We start from the raw sequence: 19027 nt of genomic DNA on the forward strand, positions 1-19027 counted from the left end.
AGAAAACGTAGAACGTAACTCTTTTTCTCAGTTGTTGGGTAATCTGTAATGATATCTGTAGGAGTTTCCTCTTGGAGTGGAAGGCACTGCCAAATCCTCCTGAAGAGGATGAATGCCAGGGGAGAACTGCCCATGCTGCGCGAGCCTCAGGAGCTAAGGTCAAATGACCCTGGGTAATTTTTTTTCAGAAATTCCTATTGGAAAGACAAAATCCAGACTCGGTATTTTAAATATTTAAAACTTAATATTGAGTAGTTTTTGAAAAACAGTTTTCTTCCAATATCCTGACTTTACTGTCGCTCAGAGTAGCCCCAGTCAAATATTTCTGATAACGTTGAGCAGAATAATTTTTATTGATAGTTTACCCTGCATGGATTATTTGCTGGTGCTGTCACAGGGTCACCGTTTCAGCCAAAGTGCCCTCTCTCTTCTGTTCCTTCAGGAAATTTGCTTTCTATATCATTTGAGGTTTTTTCTCTGCTGCCTGGCTGACAAGTGGAGTTACTAATAGCTAACTTTTACTGATGTGCACTGCTAGTGGTCTGTAATTTCAGGAACCTTCTGTCTGCTGGGCTGAATGGAGAACTGGAGCGAATGGGCCAATCTTTCCCAGTATGAGGTTCATATAAATATTGTTGTCTGGCAACAAATACAGAACAGTATGATGTAAATTAATGCATTGGAAAAGCAAAATAATTAATTAAACAGCTGTTCTGAAGCTTGCAAGCTTGGCTGATAGGTAATTGTACTACCTGGCCTGGCCATATCTGAGGGAAAAGAAATAATACCAAAAGTAAGATTTCCTCTTAATGTAAACTGAAAAATAGTGCACAACTACCTGCAGTTTCATTATTATCAATTATTTAATTTTTGTGTCATTTTTATCTCACATGATCTGTCTCTCTACCTTGGTCTTTGAGGAAAAGACTTTGATGAAAACATACTTTACTTTCAGTGAGAGGGGTAGTACTGGTAATAGAAAAGAAAGTTCTCCACCTATTAAATGACTGATACAGTGTGCTCTTCTTTTTACAACTGTATTGCTACATCTGCAGGAGTGTACTTTGCCTGAAATCCACTTATTTCTCTCATGTAGCGTGTCACTCGCCTCGTCTGGCTTCTTCCTCCTTCAGGCCCTCTCATCTTCCCCCTGCCCTTTGTCATAAGCTTTGCATTCCCCTTGTCCCACCATGTGTTTTTACTGGAGTCTGTACGGCGTGTTACAACCAGGCTGGTTAAACAGACTGGGTCTGCTGTTAGATACTGGGGGTTCGAGGGCCTCTGTTGTGCTCTGGTGTTCCCCCTTCACTCGGGTAAATGTGAATCTGCCCCTCAGAGCAGCATCGGATGGCTGGGCTGCTTGGAGGAGGCCTCAAGTGAGGGTGACAAGCTTTGAAAAAAACATCTTCAAGCTAAACATTTGGCCTGACTTTCCTCTATATGTAAATGCAGTGCTTGTTTCACAGAAAGAGGTATGATTACTTACAGATGTAATTTGAACAGAATCTAAGAGGTGAAGGCTGTGTAGACTGTTGCCAATACCCTTACAGTTTTTTCTAAACAAACACACAGTTAAAGTCAAATGATGGAAAACCAAAAATACCGTTCCATAGGAAAGTTAAATATTTCAATAGCAAAAATGAAAATTATTTCACGTGGAGGTGGAATAGGGAGAGGAAATTTTCCTTTAGAATGATGGTGTTATAATTTTGCTTAGAAAAAATCAGAATTATGTTTTGGTGGTGACAGGTTTAGTAATTTCCAATGTTTCCAAAAATAGAAGCTGTCCAAATATAAGCTATCTAAGTTCTAGTCAATAACAGTTTGTCTGAGGAACTGCTGGGGAATCTTGAATGCTTTTGGTCTGCAGCTGAGGTAGGTATTCTGCTGTGTTATGCCAGCACCAGGAAAACCTTGGAAGTCCGTGTGCTTTTAAACAAATTGGAAGAGAAATATTACAGCATCCCACAGGACACAGTGGAAAAAAATAATAAAAAAAGGCAGGAGTTGTTATCAACTTTTTCTTCATTTAAAAAAAGAAAAAAAATTGAAACAGGTTCTTATCAAAGGGGAAAGGAAAAATGTATTTCACCTTTCACAACCTGTTTTAATGGGTGTGCTAGATTTTTGTCTAGCATGCATTTATATACAGTTAGAAAGGTCCAATGTCACTGATATGACAAAGTGTTTTACCCTGTGGGTTTCTGCTTCTTACATTCATTGATGTATTTGTGGAATTCGGAAGGCAGAGAGAAGCCACAAAAAGGTCACAAAACTGCAAGCCAAGGTAAACAGCCTGTCAGAATATGTTTAGCAAATGACAGTGTAAACCCCAGGAAAAATATAGAAGGGGGAGGAAAACCTGTTCCCTTGGAAAAGACATTTCCTGGCTGGAAAGGCATTGAAGTTTAGAGTCACTTACATTGCTTCCTTTCTCTCTTCCAACACATTCTTTGTTCCGGTTAATTCAATTTATGGTCCTAGGCACCTAGGCCATAGGGAAGAGTCATACATGTTCTGACACAGGTATAATGGAAGGCATTGTGGGCATCATGACTAAAGACAAAAGCATCTTTCATCCCAGGAAAGATTGGACTACTTCTTTGTCATAAATTTTACTTTGTAATATTTGAATAATGTATTGAACATAGATTTAGTAGCAGAGCATTTCTTCAGTCATTGTCAAAAAGGGTCGTGTTTTCTGCTTTGTATGTTCCACAGAAAAGAAGGATTCATTGTTTGGTACAACATGCATTTTAATTTTTACTCCATTGCAGATGGAAAATAGCTTCTCAGTTCTTGGTTATTTGTCATAGTTATCTTGCATTGCAAGTACAGGCTTCTCTTGATGGGGAAATAATTTTGAATGGCTATGCTGTTGTCCCTGCTGCTCTTTAGCCCTGTGATGTGAAGCTGCAGAATGATGTAGCACAATCTCGTAAATGTTAAAACATCTGAACCACTTTTTGTTACTTTTCACAATAAGTTCAGACTTTAGTCCAGATGTGCAATGCAAGGAATTTTAGTTGCACAGAAGATTATTTTGGCAGGCTCTCACAGCACTTTCAGGCTAGATGACAGGAATAAAGTTACTGGCTAAAAATGTCTTTATGTCCAGGAAACAGGTGAGGGACGTGAGGGACTTTTTTCTGTTGATGTAGACAGGACTTCTAAAGATTCCCCTTGCTGATGGTGAAATGTCTATATTATGCAGGGAGCTCCACCTACCTCTGTGTTCAGCAGTAAGAAAAAAATACTCTATCTTCCATATTTTCTTATAAAAACAGACATTTTTGTCTACAGCACTAGAATCGTTTGTTCAACATAGAAGAACACAAATTCTTTGTTGGTCCTGAGGGAGACATTGCAGAAAGGGAGTAATCATTATAAACCATGACGTATGTACTGTACCATGTTGCCATGAGAAAGTTATATTTGATTGGATTAGAAAATAGGTTTTAGTTAAATCCCTTAAATAATGATATTGATAATTCTTCACACTGCAGTGCAGTACTAGTGAGTGCTATATAATGGTTAGAGTGTTTCCAGATTTATTACTTGGAAACAAGTGGATTTCTGATCAGAATGATGTTAGGGTAGGAGAAAGGTGGTTGAGAAACCTCTCCAGTTAACACCGATAACACACAGGTAATCAGAATGATTTCTGATTTTCAAATAACAGCTTGTTTACAAATACCATATACAAAGATCGAGGAGAAAAGAACTGAATATAGAAGAAACACCCCAACAAACAGAACTGTCTGTATCTGTCGTGTGTATCCAAAAGCTGAATTTTATTTGGGTTTTTCAGAATACTTATTTCCCTCTATTTTACCTCTCAACAGATGGAATTAATTAGCATTTATTTTAAGGGTCTATGATTTACACTGTGGAATTTGAGTTTCTCTTTTATTTCAGGGATACCAGGAGACCAAAGGGTGCAATAGAAAGTACTCTGCAAGTTATGTAGAAACAGTAACACCCATATTATGCCTGATCCCCCAGACCTCTTAAGCCTAAGTCAATAAATGTAATGATTAACTTACTCGCTTTTTACAAGTCAGAGAAGTAGATCATTATTTCATGTTCTTAACTAAAAAAATATAAAGGTTACTTTGAGAAACTTCATAAGCTGATCTTAAAATAATAATTAGTGCTTAAAATGATTTTGATGTGATGAGCCCTGAAACCTTAGTACAATTAATGTACACATGGCCTTTGTAATAAGTTGTATACCTGACCATAAAGCAAAAACACTGATGGATCAGTTAAAGGAATTAGTGTTGGGGGGGGAGGGAAGATGGTGATAAAGTAATTAGTATCACAAGTTCAACAAAGATTTAAAACTATGGTACATGGCAGTAATAGATTTTGAACACGGTTAATGAGCATATTCATTGCATTCATCTTTAATTAAGTGGAAAAAATACTGGTCCTTTAAATGGAGATAATAAACATGCAAGTCAGTCTTGCACAAACATGCAACACGAGAATTTCTTGCCTGCTGTCTTAACTAGGGAACTGGGAATCATTATAAAGATTAGCTTTACTGAAAAAAAAATCCAGAAAAAGCTTCAGTAGAAAATATTTATTAGGTAATGATTTTCACCTTAAATACTGCTTGGGATATTTGGTAGAGTATGTGCGCATGTTTTTTAAAATATGAGTATTTGCTGTCGTCAGAGGTAGGACTGTTTGTACCCTTGAAAAGGATTCAACGTTATTTACCAATTTAGATTTACATGAGGTGCATTTAGTGTATGGCTACACATAGAAGAGAACATAAAAAAATCAGAAACCTTGAAGCTTTCTCAGAGGTGTGTTACTCTTGTGGCTAGAATACAAGCTGTGGTTTCAAAGTCAAACAATGCCTGGGAAAGCCGTGGGGATGAACCCCCAAGTGCTGGCTCTGCTTTACCCGCCACGCTCGCGCCTCCACAGCCCACCCGGCTGTGCTGCTGCAGGAGCTTGGGGGGTTCAAGCTGCAACAGGGGAAATCCCGCTGAAACCCCTGGTGTTTATGCTGTCGGTGGGCAGCTGGGGAACTGGCGTGAAACAGGTTAAAGCACTGAAACCAGCCTTACCTTCTAGAGCAGTGGCTTTCAGTGTTTTTGTGATTTGGGAAACATTTCCAGTGGAAGTGAGGACCGTTGTGTGGTGTATGGAAGCTAATTGAAGATAATTGACTGGCATTTCTTACCGAGCCTTCACAGGTCCCCAGGGATACCCAGACCACAGTTTAAAAGAAATGTGAAACTAAATCAACCTTGTTTCACTCTCTCAAAGCTCCCAACCCACATCTCTCTAGTCAGTATTCCCAAAATACCAGGTTCTTTCTGACATGTCTTTGCTCAACAAATGTCTCATTGGGATATGCATAAACTAAAAAACGTGCGTCCAAGTGTCCCTGGGCCACTTTAACCTTCAGGAGCTTATTTACCACTGGTATTACAAGAGGGGAAGCCTTCTGTACCACCAAGACCCTGAGCTTTCACCGGTGACACGCAGCATACTGCTGGTGATGTCGCAGTACAAATTACTGCGCCACGCTCAGGCAATTTTAGTGGTTTTTTCTCTGACTTTGTTCTGCCCTATCCGATATGTTGTAATTGCTTTCCATAAAAGGAGCAAACAAAACCATACTCATGGGTCTTTTAAGAATGCTAACTCCACTTTTTTTTTTTTTTTTTTAACCTCACTGCATGATTTTATTACGTATTTAAGCCAGTAGCAACTTTGAAGCTAAGTTTAAAATAGCTGACTTTGGTAGCATACTTTTAGCATTACAAAAAAAAAAGAAAAAATTGTAAACTGCAGAGACAGTTTATGGATTAAAGTAAGAAGTTTATATAAATTTTATCAGTAAATAAACATTTGATTTTTCTTTTCTGCTCAGGTACGACTTTGTAGAAATTGAAGAGCCTAGTGATGGCACTGTTTTAGGGCGCTGGTGTGGTTCCAGTAGTGTGCCAAGCAGACAAATCTCCAAAGGAAACCAGATCAGAATAAGATTTGTGTCTGATGAATATTTTCCTTCTGAACCTGGATTCTGCATCCATTATACACTTCTTATGCCAGTAAGTAACATGTTTCAGATTGGAACATTTCAGGAAAACAAAGTCTTTGAAGTGGTAGCTCAAAAGAATCTTATAATAGCTTAGGATTAATTACTGTTTATTTCTTAATAATAATAATAATGAGCAATCTGCCTTCCAGAATTGTACATTTTGTTTCTGTTTTTTTAACTAACTGAGTGTTCTTGTGGTTCTTCTTGGATGGCTTGGGACTGGGAAGTTGTGGGTTCAGTTGTTTGTGTGGAAACTTCAATAAAATGTTTGCATTCCTGATACAGTACTATGAAAAAATTTTTTTCTGGCTTTGAGAAGAAAAATCAGTGTAAGAATCGGCTGTGTAAATGTTGAAAGAGCATTGGGAAGTTGCAAAAAAATTGAAGAAATTAATGTTTTCATTAGTCAGCTGACATACAGAGACAAGTGATTATACCTAGTTCAAAACCAGAAAAGTTCTTATGCTTCTGGGTTGTTTTATTGTAGTGACAAAGCAGACAATGCATAATACTCATTTTCCACTGTATTTTCCCTGGAAGCTGTACTTTAGACTTCTCTTGAATGTGACTTAATGCTTGCAAATTGCAGGTATTAAACAATAGACATTGTCTAAAATGTGACTGTTTTCATTGTCAACAGATTTCTTTTACGTTTTTCACTAAGTGAAAGATCTGTGATAGCAAAACAATGTTTATAGATTTTATTTTATTTTTTTAAGGACGAGATAATGTTCTGAAACATTAGAGTGGAGCAGAACAGGGATTGACTTGTTTTAGAATAGGTATTCCATATTTAAAGAGAGTAAGGAGCATTTTTGTGAAAATTCCTCATAATTCACTTTGTGAATCTCCAAAGTAGACTTGTGGTCTGTGGTATTTGGTTGGTGGAAAATATCTGCAAGCTCAATAAAAAATTGATCAAAAGAATCCATTTTGTAACCCCACCAACATGCGCTTCACTGGAGACGCGTTCGGCTTGCTCATTGCTTTTGCCATTTTTGCCTTCTCTCCCCATCCGCACAACTTCAGTTACTGTGAAGAAGCCAAGAACAATTTCACACATCTTTTCAACAACACATGATCTTCTGCTTAACATATTTAGCATGCTGATGGCGATGTCAGCGTAATAGTGTGTGTCTGTACATATATATATATGTACATTCTGTTGTTTTCCTGTAAGTATTTTTAAATATTTAGGCCTGACTAAGAACTCTTCCTGAAGTGAATAAATGTTTGATCTGCATCTATGACTCTTACGAGTTAGACCCTTTTGGTAGTAGAATAGTATGACTCGATAATGATGAATCTTGAAATTAAATAAAATGTCAATCAGTCTCCAAAACAACTTGAAATATGGCCACGTTTAAACTTTTATACACTCAAGGGCGGAATGTAATAAGTATGTTTACTTTCAGAAAATGGTAAAAGAAAATCCCTATTTGCATGCTGATGCCAAATTTCATTGTTGCAGCTCTAGTATTACATCCTACCTGCTACCTATCGTACTTATGCATGATCCAGTTTCTTTGGAATGGATTAAACAAGGGCACCTAAAAAACCAGAGTGTATGTATAATTATCTTTATGCCATGTGGTATAAATGGACTGAGTTTATTCCTTGACATTTGATGGGGGAGATGGTTACAATATAAATTATCAACACTTGCAAAACAATTCTTTAATCCTTGATATTTTTACATCACTTATTCAATAGACAAAACCAGAGCTGACATCTTAGGATGCATTTTTAGTCCCCCATTTTTCTCCACTAAGATTGTATAGCATAAGAAGTAAACATACAAATTGTTATAGAAACCAAGCATGTTCTCTCTCACATATGTAACAGGCAAAGCAGATGCCTTTGTCATTAAGAATTCAGAACTAGCCTCAGAATGTGCAGTATAACAACTGCTTATTGGTTTTGTGAGTATTAATTTCCAAATGTCTGTTTAAAAGGGCTGTGTGATCTTTTTCATCAAAAATTACCTTTGAATAAGCCATGCAAAATACAATTTCAGACTGCAGGTTGTAAATGAAATCTATATTGCTGGGTATCAGGATTAGGCCTGCTTCTTCTACCTAAAGCAGTTGAAAACTGATGCCAAAAAAATGTGGTTTTCTTTAAAACTATGTGATCACATCCAACATTTCAAAAGAAACAAATTTACAGCTCCCCAACCTCCACACAAAAAGGTGTCAGCTATAGAAAATAGCGTAAATTTTAAATAATTCTTGCAAAAATATGATTGATTCACTTAGTGATTCACTTCAATGAATTGGTCCTAAACAGTTAAATATTTTTTTTCCTCATTTTTTTGACAAGAGGGGGAGGGGGAGATGGCTGGTATACTAGCAATGAGAGATTGTCTGGGGAGAAATGAAGCAAAACTGAAATAAAACAGCGCAAGATTGTTTCTGTATTTGGGGGCCACACACAGAGAGCGCCACCGGACACATTTTCAGGTCTTTTAAAGAGCAAGAGAAATGGCTTTGTCTAAATCTGCTTTAATTTATCGTGTATATATATAAAATTTACTTTGTATATGAGATTTCAAACCAACCTTTCACATGATGAATAAGTATGGGGAGAATGGCTATTGATCTGATTACTTTATTTCTAAGATTTAGTCACTCGAAAGGATTCACAGCAGTTCCAATGTCAATAGATGCCACATTATTTTCTAGAAAGGTTTATCATGGGATTATAAGGCACCTCATAAAAGCAGCACATGTACTGTGTAAAAGCAGAGTGCTCCCCAAGAAAAAACATGAAGCTTTTCTTCAGATTGTAGCCAATTACAGTTTAATAATTTGAATTTCTTCCATTTTAAATTGCGTACCCTGGGTGCATCTAGTACTTTTTATAATTCTGCTGTAACTCAATTTCCCTTTCCTCTGTTCTGTAGTTGCAAGTTAATTTTGCCTGGAATACTGTAAAGTGGAAGGAAGTGATGAAAAAGCTTATTCATACTAAGAAATGTAGTTTGTCTTATTTCAAAATTATTATGCTAATTTCAGCCCAGATTTCTTGGTCACTCTTTTCATGCTCTGCCCTGTCACTTAGTCTGTGCTTACTGGTGAGCTGCTTTTATTTGCTAGGGGCTGCTTAGCGGTTGTTCTGCATTTTGATGGTTCAGCTATGCATTTATTAAATGTCATGGGGTTTGGCAGCACTATACCACTGAAATCCTCCTAGAACTTTATGGCAAAACCCATCCATATTTCATTTCTTTCCACGGCCTTCTTACCTGCCCCCGGTTACAGCTCTAATCCACATAATAGCACCATGCAACTGAGGGAAACATTATAAACTCTATTAATACATATTTGGGCCTCAGTCTTCCTAGTGACTTGTTTAGTTTAAACTATGTCAGTTACAAGTTTGGCAGAGAAAACTTGATGTAATAAAGTCCATTGTTACTTGGGGAGTGGGTGAATGGGATACTTGATGCCTGAGGTGCCATTAAGGAATGCATGACTGATTGCCAAAGTAGTTATTAATTATTCAGGGCACTCAGAACAAAGCAGCTCCAGTTAAAGTTGAAGCTGGGGGTGACTGTATTCCCCTTCTTTTTTTGGCATATGGTAGCATGTCTTTTGTCGCCAAAGATCTTTGCAAAGAGCAGACTTAACCCTCTTCTATGCAAGTGAAGATGAAGAGGAAAATCCAAGTTTAAAGACTGACCCAGCTTCAAAGGGACTTGGCAGGTGGTCTGTAAATTCGGTGCGGTACCTGTGTGGCTACCTGGACTTCAGTCATAGAGAGGTGGGTTTTTTTTCTTTTGATGCAGAGATGCTGTTAGTAGTTCTCTTGCTCTTAATGGTAATGAAGATTAAATTTAATACGGATAATCTGTTTAGAGCTGTCTAATAATTGTTCCTTTATTGCATCCAAATTGACTGAGCTTTGCTCTTTTAGACTTAGCTTTTTGACTTAGCTTTGCTCTGTTTGTGGAACCTTGTAAACTGAGCTTGTTTAATGAAAAAGACAAATAAAATCTAAAGAGTGCATATACTAATAGAACAGAAAAAGGAAAGCTCTTACCTAGCACTCCATTCCTTTCAAAAATCCACAGATATCACAGGTATCAGGTGTGTGTCTTGCATGTCAGTACCAAAGCTCGAGGAGGGCTTATCTTTGGCTGCAATAACTGGAAGTCCATCCAGAAACAACATAAAGGACATTATTGATCTCCTAAACAAAGGTTTTTCTACAGTCTTGAATTATTCAAAAGATTTTTGGAAATTACACGATTTCAGGGTTGTTTAAGCCAAGGTGGTATGAAGCAGCAGGAGAGTGTGTATCAATGTTACGTAGCGCTTTGCAATGCTCCATGGAGTGAAAAAGGGCTGTGAAAATCCTTCATATGGTGGGAAGGACTCTTCAACAAAATCTTTGTGTTCAGAGTTTTCACTGATGAGGTGTAGTGAAACCTAAGCCCAGATAAATCAACAAACTCCTGAAGATGTTCCAGCATGCAGATTCAATCATTCAATTTCTTTGTGTGTGGCAAAAATTCATTGTAAATCAGAGAGGTTTGGGGGCTAATTCTTTCCCTGGAGATTTCTTTTTGCATTAAATTTGTTTGAGATCTAAAGACAAATTTTTTTGACATTTCTTAAATGAAATGTTAAAGATCACCACAGAGTACATAGATAAGAAGGACATGCTTCAGATTAATGAAAAGACTACAAAAAGTACAAAACTGAGGGTGGCTGTTATCCATGGGACTACAATGAGAGGGAGGAAAAAACCACCCTAGCAAGCAGAGAGAACATCTGAAGGGTATTTTCTAATCAAATCATAACATCTTGTTTTCCCATGACAATATTTCATTCTGTCACGTGGACATTTAAAAAAAAATAAAATTTTGTGTATGTGAAGCAAAGGGTTAGAAATTAATGTAGCAAAACTGTTATAGCAAAACTGTGGGGCAGCACACATGTCTGTGACAGTGTGTCCTTGACCTGCACAACCTGAGATGTCAGTGTGGATTTTCTGACACTCAAAAAGGAAGAGAGACATTGTGAACCTACTTGGTTGTCATTTAGCTCTTAAAAGGAATGACTATGCGTATATGACAGCAAGTTTTTTACTCTGAAGGACTACGTTCCTTTCTGTCTGGCTAAAATGCGAATGTAGTTTCTCATGTAGTATATATAAATTATTTTGTATTTTTCTGTGATGCTAGTTTTACAGTGGCTCAGGCTGAAAAGAATCAGAAATCATTTCACTGGTTATTTGTAGGACAAAGTAAGGACAAAGTAATTTTGTTTTCTTGGACAAACGTTTTATTTTATTTTTTTTAAGATTTGTTGTATACTTAAAGAAGATATAATTTTTTTTATTTTGGAAGTTTATTGTATATCCCACCCAGTTTCAGTGTGGCAAAAAGTATAAAAAATTCAGCTGATATTGTTTCTAAATAAGTAACAATAATTTCAAAATTAAATACGAGTATGTTACCACACCTCAAATGTCATGCTTTGCTTTTTTTCTATTAAAAGAAATCAGTATAATTTTTTCCTGAAAGCTTCAGGAGTGTTCAATAAGTAACATAACTGATTCTGGTTATGGAGCATTCATATAAGTCTTACAATTGTATTTTTGAAAGACAGTATTGAGGGGAAATCAAAACAAGTGAGGTGGAGAAGAGCCGGTGAAAAGTGCTGTCTTTTTAGTTTTCAAAATAGCATTATGTGCAAGTTAAATCCCTCTGGCAACCTGTTTCAAGCAGAAATTATTGCCATAAACAGGAGATGGGGTACTGCAACTGTCAAGAAGAAGCAGGCTTTTTGCTCCTTTCCCAAATTATGTCTTTGGTCACGTATGAGCCCTCTCCTCCCACTTGAAAGCAGACAGAAGGATGATTCAGTGCAATGTTTTACTTCTTTAAATGCCCTAAAAAGTGAAGAGGTTTAGAAAACATATCCAGAAGGTGTTTCAAATACATGAGACCATATTTTTTTCTTTAATTTCTTTAAGTTTCTAAAGGTTTTACTAAGTTTTCATTTAGTAATAAATGTTTATACTGTCAGGGATTCTTTTATTATTTGTAAACTTTATTAGTGTGTCTCATAGCATCTCCATTGGAAGTTTGTATATGCATATTTGTTTAATTTGAAAATGAGTGTTGCTTTCACATGGTCTATCATTTACTTTATTGTATTGCTCTGCAACAAATCTTGCATGTATGTTTTAATGTTGTGTGCTCAGTTTTTTCAAAAAGTCTACAACAGAAGTTAAACATAGGAACAAGAGTAGTTTTTTTTCTTGTCTTGAAAAATTTCAAAAGTCTGGAATATCATGACTCTGGGAGTGGTCTCGCTGGTGTATGTGGTATCTTAAATAAGATTATTTCTGTTTGTGAACAATCTGAAAGAACAATATTTTTCCAACTAATGAGAAAGTAAAACATATATATATATATATATATATATATATATATATATACACGTGCGTACAAATCCAGGAAAGACAGTAATGAGGAAAATCCATATTAAAGATGCAAGGAAGAGAATACATGCTACATGGGGAAGATGGGCTGGGGTGAATTACCACCCTTGTGGATTACCATGTCAGTGACCTTTGGTGTTGTTTTTGTCATTCAGCTTGATTTAATAGGCATTGATGTTGACACCTGCTAATAATCAGGGAACACGTCATTAAGGAAAATAACTTTCAGCCATATGATATTTTAATACTGTGGTCCTGAGCATATTCTGGGAGTCTCCATGAGAACGTATCCCTTATATTAAAGTACAGTTGAATATTGAAACTCAAGATTTAAAAATAAGTATATGTCATTTACTGCATTCTGACATCAGAGTTTGAAGGACATTTCAGATTGGTTTTTTTTGTTTAATGAAATGGACCATTATACTAACTGATAAAGTTTTTTTCAAGTAGTATTTGAGTCTTTCGGTTGGGTTTTTTTGCATTAAGTTCCCTCAGGAAGGACTGAATTATGTCTAATCAGAGCAAATACACAGAGGAAATTAACAGAAGAATAATACTGCCACTCTAGCAACTATAAATATTAGCCTGAAATATATTATTCTCTACTTGTACCAACTTTCCTTTAACTGATCTTCAAAAGGATTCTCTTTTCTCAAAATCTCAGTTCTAAAACAGTTCTTTACAAACCAATGAGGATTAGATCAAGCTGGTTAGTCTTTATCAGTCAGTAGGAATGCATTAAAGCACTTAAGATGTGTTATGTATACTGGCACGGGAATTTGAAAATTTTATTACTCAGCAGAGTTAGCAGCAATGACGAGTTTCTAAGCCTTTCCAGTTGCCTTCCCTGTTTCCCATATATCGGCCTGCCTTGAATCAAACCAAAGGTTGTCTAGCCCAGGAGCGTGCAACCAGGGGTGGACATAAAGGGGTGGCAGGGAGCAGTAGGAGGAGGGCAAGCAGATGAGATTCTTCACCCCTCCAGTACTCCCCCACCGACCAGCTATTTTCTGCAGAAGAGACGGATTCCCTGAGCCTGTGTGCTTTGTCTATTTAGTAATCTGTAACAGATGTTCCTTGCAAATAATTGTCTGTGTACCTCTTGAAACCGGGTAAACTTCATGCCTTCACAATGTCCTTTGCTAAAATCAGATTGCATAGGCACCTCATAGAAAAGAAACTTTCAAACAGCTCCTTTACTTGAGAGGGATATGTACATATATTAAAAACGTGTCACTCTTAAACTGTATACTTACTGATCCTGCATAGTGGGAGTTGTTGGATGCTACCTCAACATAAATATGCCACATTGATGTCCAAATGTTCCTTTAGTCTTTTACAATAATTCTGTAGTCATGGTTCCAATTTATTTGTTCAATCTGTTTGATTGTATCTATTCTAGAGTGCAGTGTATCAATTAATTATGTGTGGGTTTGTGTATGTTTGGTTTTACTCATTTAAACCTTTCCTAAATGTTATCTAAGTTACTTCTTACTTAATATGTTTGGTTAAAAAAAAACCCAAACCACCTCCCAACCCCCCAAAAAAACAAATACAAAACCCCAAACCAAAACAAAAAACGTAGACAAAAACCCCCACCACCTTTCTGTTCTCCTAGGTCCCTTTAGTTCTGCTGGGCTTTCGTTTTGGTTTGGTTTGGGGTTTGGTTGGTGTGTGTTTGTTTGTTTTGGGGGTTTGGTGTTTTTTTGTGGTTTTTTTTTTGGCTACCTATATTTTTTATGTTTTAAGTATTACATAATTGTCTAGTTGACTATCCCTTTTCCAATTTCCAGGATCAACATGTTATTCACAGCTTTTTGAGAAAGCACGCTGATGGCTTCTCTACAAATTCCAAAGCAAAGTGACTCTGTCCCATTCTCAAAGTAATCCCCTGTGTAACTGGCACAGTCCTAGATTTTTTGTGCTTTCAAATACTGAGGCGTTGTGTCTGACATGCTAGTGGAAAAAAGGTAAGCAAATGTACATTTGATACTAGGTTTCAGGCAGCACCGTAATTTTCAGTGATGCTATTGTCGCTGCATTCATGTTGTGTCCCTATCAATTATTAATCTGTCAGTCATGGTGCAGTCCTATCCATTGCCTTACTCCAACAAAACAGGCAGGAACTAATTAGTGGTGTGTCCTCCACTAATTTTTCATACCATAAGGCTGGTAGGAAGAGATAAAACAGGGATGAAAGGAAAGAATTTGGGACAGAACAGAGTTACTCAGTGTGACTTCTCTACTTTTTTCCATATGGTCCAGATCTGAAAGGCTCTTAAAAACAGCAGAATTGTGTGGGGAAAAAATGCAATAATGGGTGCAGCTCTAGACATTTGAGATCAATGAGATGACTGACTGCACAGTCTAACTCCACAGTCTGGTAGAAGCACCTCTTTAAACTCAGGAAAAAAATTCTTGACAGAGTAATAACAATATATAGTAGCTTCAGGGTAAGAGTTTGCTTGTGGAGAGATTAATGTGGGGTATTGGTAGTGGTGTTCAGAGAAATCCTTTTGTTTCTAAAGAGGGATAGATAATAAGCACTATGGGAATACCAAAATTTGCACCTGTCTTGTCTTTGCAGTACCTGGCCTCTGGTGTTACAGATGGGGATTATGAGCTGTCATTTGTTAGCTGCTCATAAGCACTCAAAACTTTTTTAAATTATGATGATGAAAGGTTTGGCTGAAGGAGCCATGATTTTTGTTGAAAACATTTCGGGGTTTTTTTCCTTGGGAAAGTCTAGATAATCACAAAGCTGTTGCATCTGTTCTTTCAATTATTTCTGACTAGGGTGGTGGAGAAGGAATTCAGGAGGGCTGCTTCCACGTTCGCTCCTGGTACCTGCTGTATGCTGTTGAAGAGCTGTAATTGTTTAAAAAACAAAATTAAATAAACAAAACCTTGCATGTGAAAATGGAGGGCAATTTGTTTGGCAAAAGACATTTCCAAAGACTGGAAGCTCAGGCTGCTTGAGGAGTCATTTCATTCTGCTTTTGAGCTGGGCAATAAATCATAGGAAGAAAAATAATAAGAATCATTTATGAGGAGAAAAAAAAAATGCTGGGCTTCAAATTGAAGGGAATGATTTAGTGCATGAAAAGACCAGGTTCAAAGGCACTTGGAAAGTGGAGGTGTGAAAACAGATGGCACAGCCTTTGGAAGAAATTTTGCATGTAATCCTACAGACATTGTGAAGTTGGTCGTTCTGAATAACCTTCCCTTTCAGCTGCAAAAGGATTCCTTGGGTGAACTCCATAATAACTCTACCCTGACACCACATACCACAGTTCTCGGGTCTCAGATGAGTCGGTCTGTTAGGTGGTTAGGGGAATTTCAGTGCAGGGGTGTAGACAGCAAAAGCAATGTGATGCTTTATTCTCCAGTATGTAGCCCTGGTGTCTTTTGATAGCACGTAGATAAGAGTTTCTTAGTAGACATCTCTTTTTCTAAATGTTCTCCTAACAGTGTGACAAATACCCTTTAAGCAGCATGACTGTCTTTAACAAGACAGATGCTGTGCTAAGGTAATTTTGTTGGAAATCAATATCATCATGGTTTTATTAATAGTTGGCGTAGTCAATACAATTTCTTAAATTTGAATTCTCAAATGTTTTATTTTCAGTATTTTACTTATTGTGCCTGCATGTGAATGTAAAAAGGTTACTATTTTTGAAACTTCAAAACATCTAAATTCTAAAATGGTTTTGTAGACAAGTTTTACTAACTCCGTGCAACTGACCTTGAACTTCCCTGCTGGCTGACGTGACCAAAATGATCGGGTAGCCAAGGAGAGTAAGATAACTGAGTTGAGCCACATTATCAAAGTCACTCGGTCATCATCTGTATTTCTTGGGGGAAAGGGCCAAATGCCAAATCCATAGCAGGATAATTAGCCACATACATGTAGGCTTTTAATATGTAAGCTGTTAATAGGGTTGCCCTTGCTTATCTTCTGAAAATCACTCTGATCTTCTGAACTCTTTTGATTTGTGTGTGCGTATTTGTCTTCGGGCTTTTCAATGTGAGGTGTTCTGGGTAGTCAAAAGTTAATAATAAAATACTTCCCATTCTTGAGTCATCTGTGTAATGCCTTTTTGGCTTCAAATTCTTGTCTTTTGGTCAAACTAAATCCTGTCATTGATCCCTTCTTGTTTGCGCTCTGTCAATATATATAACTTTAAATACTGTGTTTACTTTTTTAAATTGCCTTTCTGCTTAAGAAAGTCATAGGCACCTTTCATGTAGAGAAAAACCCTTGGGATTAGGTGCCTAAAATAGCAGTACATCTTTTGACGCAACATAAATGTAGAATTAAGGTTCATATGAGTGCTTTGAAACTGCTAGTATAAAATACTTCCGAGGACAGCACAGCTTTTCACCAAAAAAAAAAAAAATAAAAAATCAAAGATAGATAGTCAAGTCAACAGCACAAAGACAAATGAAAAATTGGCAGAGGGTTTTTCAATTATGTACCCAATAATCATTAAGAATAAAAAAATTGAGTTACTTTTACAGCTAGGTATTTAGATGGATGAAAGGCAATATAAAATTTGGAAGCAATTTACAACTTCGCTAACACATTATATCTAAAAATATTGGAATTTATGGACAAACCTGCACATCTTTGACGTGATAGAGGTGATCGGTGTGACTGCCCAATATTTTGCAGATGTGAGACACAAGTGAATCTGAACCTTGTGCAAAGCCCTCTGCACAGAGGCAAAGCACAAGGGCAGGTCTTTGGGCAACTGTCAACCCCACAGCAGCCTTGTGCTGTGCCATAGTAAGCCCAGCTGTTCTGATGATGTACTGCAGAGCAGCACTATATTCCTAATTAATTTAAGGCCTAAGAATACCTTTGAGGTGACGTCCTGACAGAAGAGCAAAGTAAAATCAGCTGTTACTTTTGCAAGCTCCTAGAAGGTATCTCCATGTAGGATTTATTTAAATATATTTTCTTAGAATTAAGACTAAACAGAAGAAGAGAAATTAACAACTAATATTTGTATGTAACAGTTCTAGTAAATAGGAGGATTTGCAGACTTTCATTTAGATAATAAGTATATTTACCGGGACTGTTGTGATCATTTTCTGAGGCTGTGGTTGCTGTCCATTGTTTTAAGTAGGCACCCATTACATTTAGTCATGTATTGCCTCCTTTTCTATGAACTGTGTATCTCTTACTAGTGCGTCTAATATATTTTTAAAACTGTGTTGGGAAGGTGTTTCATTAAATTGGAAAATAGACTTGCCATACTGTTAAAGAAGGAAAAAAAAATCGTAACGTTTCCATGATAAGGTTTGATATTTCATTTTCTAAAAATGCTAACAGATTATAGTGGAATTTGGAGAATCAATAAATTAAAAGCTGCCCAGTGTGAACGGAACTGACTTTTCTCTGCAGTCTGTTTAAAAAGTTAATGACAATTTAAAGAACAATTCTGTGAGCTTAAAGAGCATCATTAAGCAAGCCATACAAAGTTATACTTCACAAAGCTAGTGCTATACAAAAATGCCAGTGGATAATTTATAGATAGGAGCTTGCCTAAATTTTGTGGTTAATACTTGGAAGAGTGGCAAGATACTAAGGTGATGTCATCGTAAAAATCCGAAACCAGAGGAAAATAATTTCAACCACACAGTTTTAAGAAAATGTTACTTTCCATTCTTCATTTTCCTTTAAATATAATTCCCTAATAAAGTAGGCGATTATGCGTGCTTACAAAAGACTTCACACCGTCCTCTCTTTTTAATTAAATACTTGCAAAAAGTAATCTCCTGATCAAGCAGTTAGAGAATCCCTAAAGAGAACCAGGAAGAAACACATCTTGCACTGGGCACAGCAGGCGAACTGCTCCATGTGGATATTTCATATACATTTTTTATGTCATGTACAGTGTTCTGCCTCCAGTGACAGTCTGCCACAGCCGTGGCTTCCCTGCAGGAAGGCACTTGGACCTTTCACTGGTATTTTCTGCTGCAGGACAAGGGTGCAAGCTCTTTTTTTTTCTTTTTTGTCCTGTATTGAGGTTTACAGGAGAAAGAGAAAAGAAGTCAGGTTACCTGAGGGGGGGTAACTGGCAGTAGATATAGTGCCAAATTGTCGTGGTTGGATCATTCTGTTTACAAATGGTATTACTGTGTGGTTTTGTCAGGAGAATAATTGTATTTCAAAGTTATTCTAACTGCATCAACTTTGATTTATTATTGCATGCAATTTTAGTGTTCATTATTTCTACTCCTATAATGATAAGCACACTATTGAAATTGCAATAGTAGATAATCTTATACTTTCCAATGTATAGGCTTTTGAAATCTTCAGGCGTTTTGATTCTAGTTCTTTTTCGGTCATACAGGTAATGTCACTGGTGACAGATTTTTAGACAAGCAGTTTCCGTTGCCTTCAACAGGAAATATTAGGTATTGAAGTCTGAAAAACAATAACCACATCATCAAAATGAAGTTTAAATAGTTTATTATTTTTTTAAAATATAT

The 19027-nt window shown here is 36.8% G+C and overlaps 1 protein-coding gene across 1 annotated transcript in view; it reads left to right on the plus strand.

Moving 5' to 3' along the window:
* PDGFC (platelet derived growth factor C) overlaps positions 1-19027 on the plus strand; it is a 134757-nt gene that overhangs the window by 91555 nt on the left and 24175 nt on the right. Inside the window, exon 3 of the mRNA XM_037378028.1 lies at positions 5897-6077. Within this exon, the coding sequence (XP_037233925.1) occupies positions 5897-6077 (181 nt within the window). The remainder of the gene's footprint in view (positions 1-5896; positions 6078-19027) is intronic.

Source organism: Falco rusticolus, chromosome 1 (genome assembly GCF_015220075.1).
Source record: "Falco rusticolus isolate bFalRus1 chromosome 1, bFalRus1.pri, whole genome shotgun sequence".
Classification (NCBI taxonomy): Eukaryota; Metazoa; Chordata; class Aves; order Falconiformes; family Falconidae; genus Falco; species Falco rusticolus.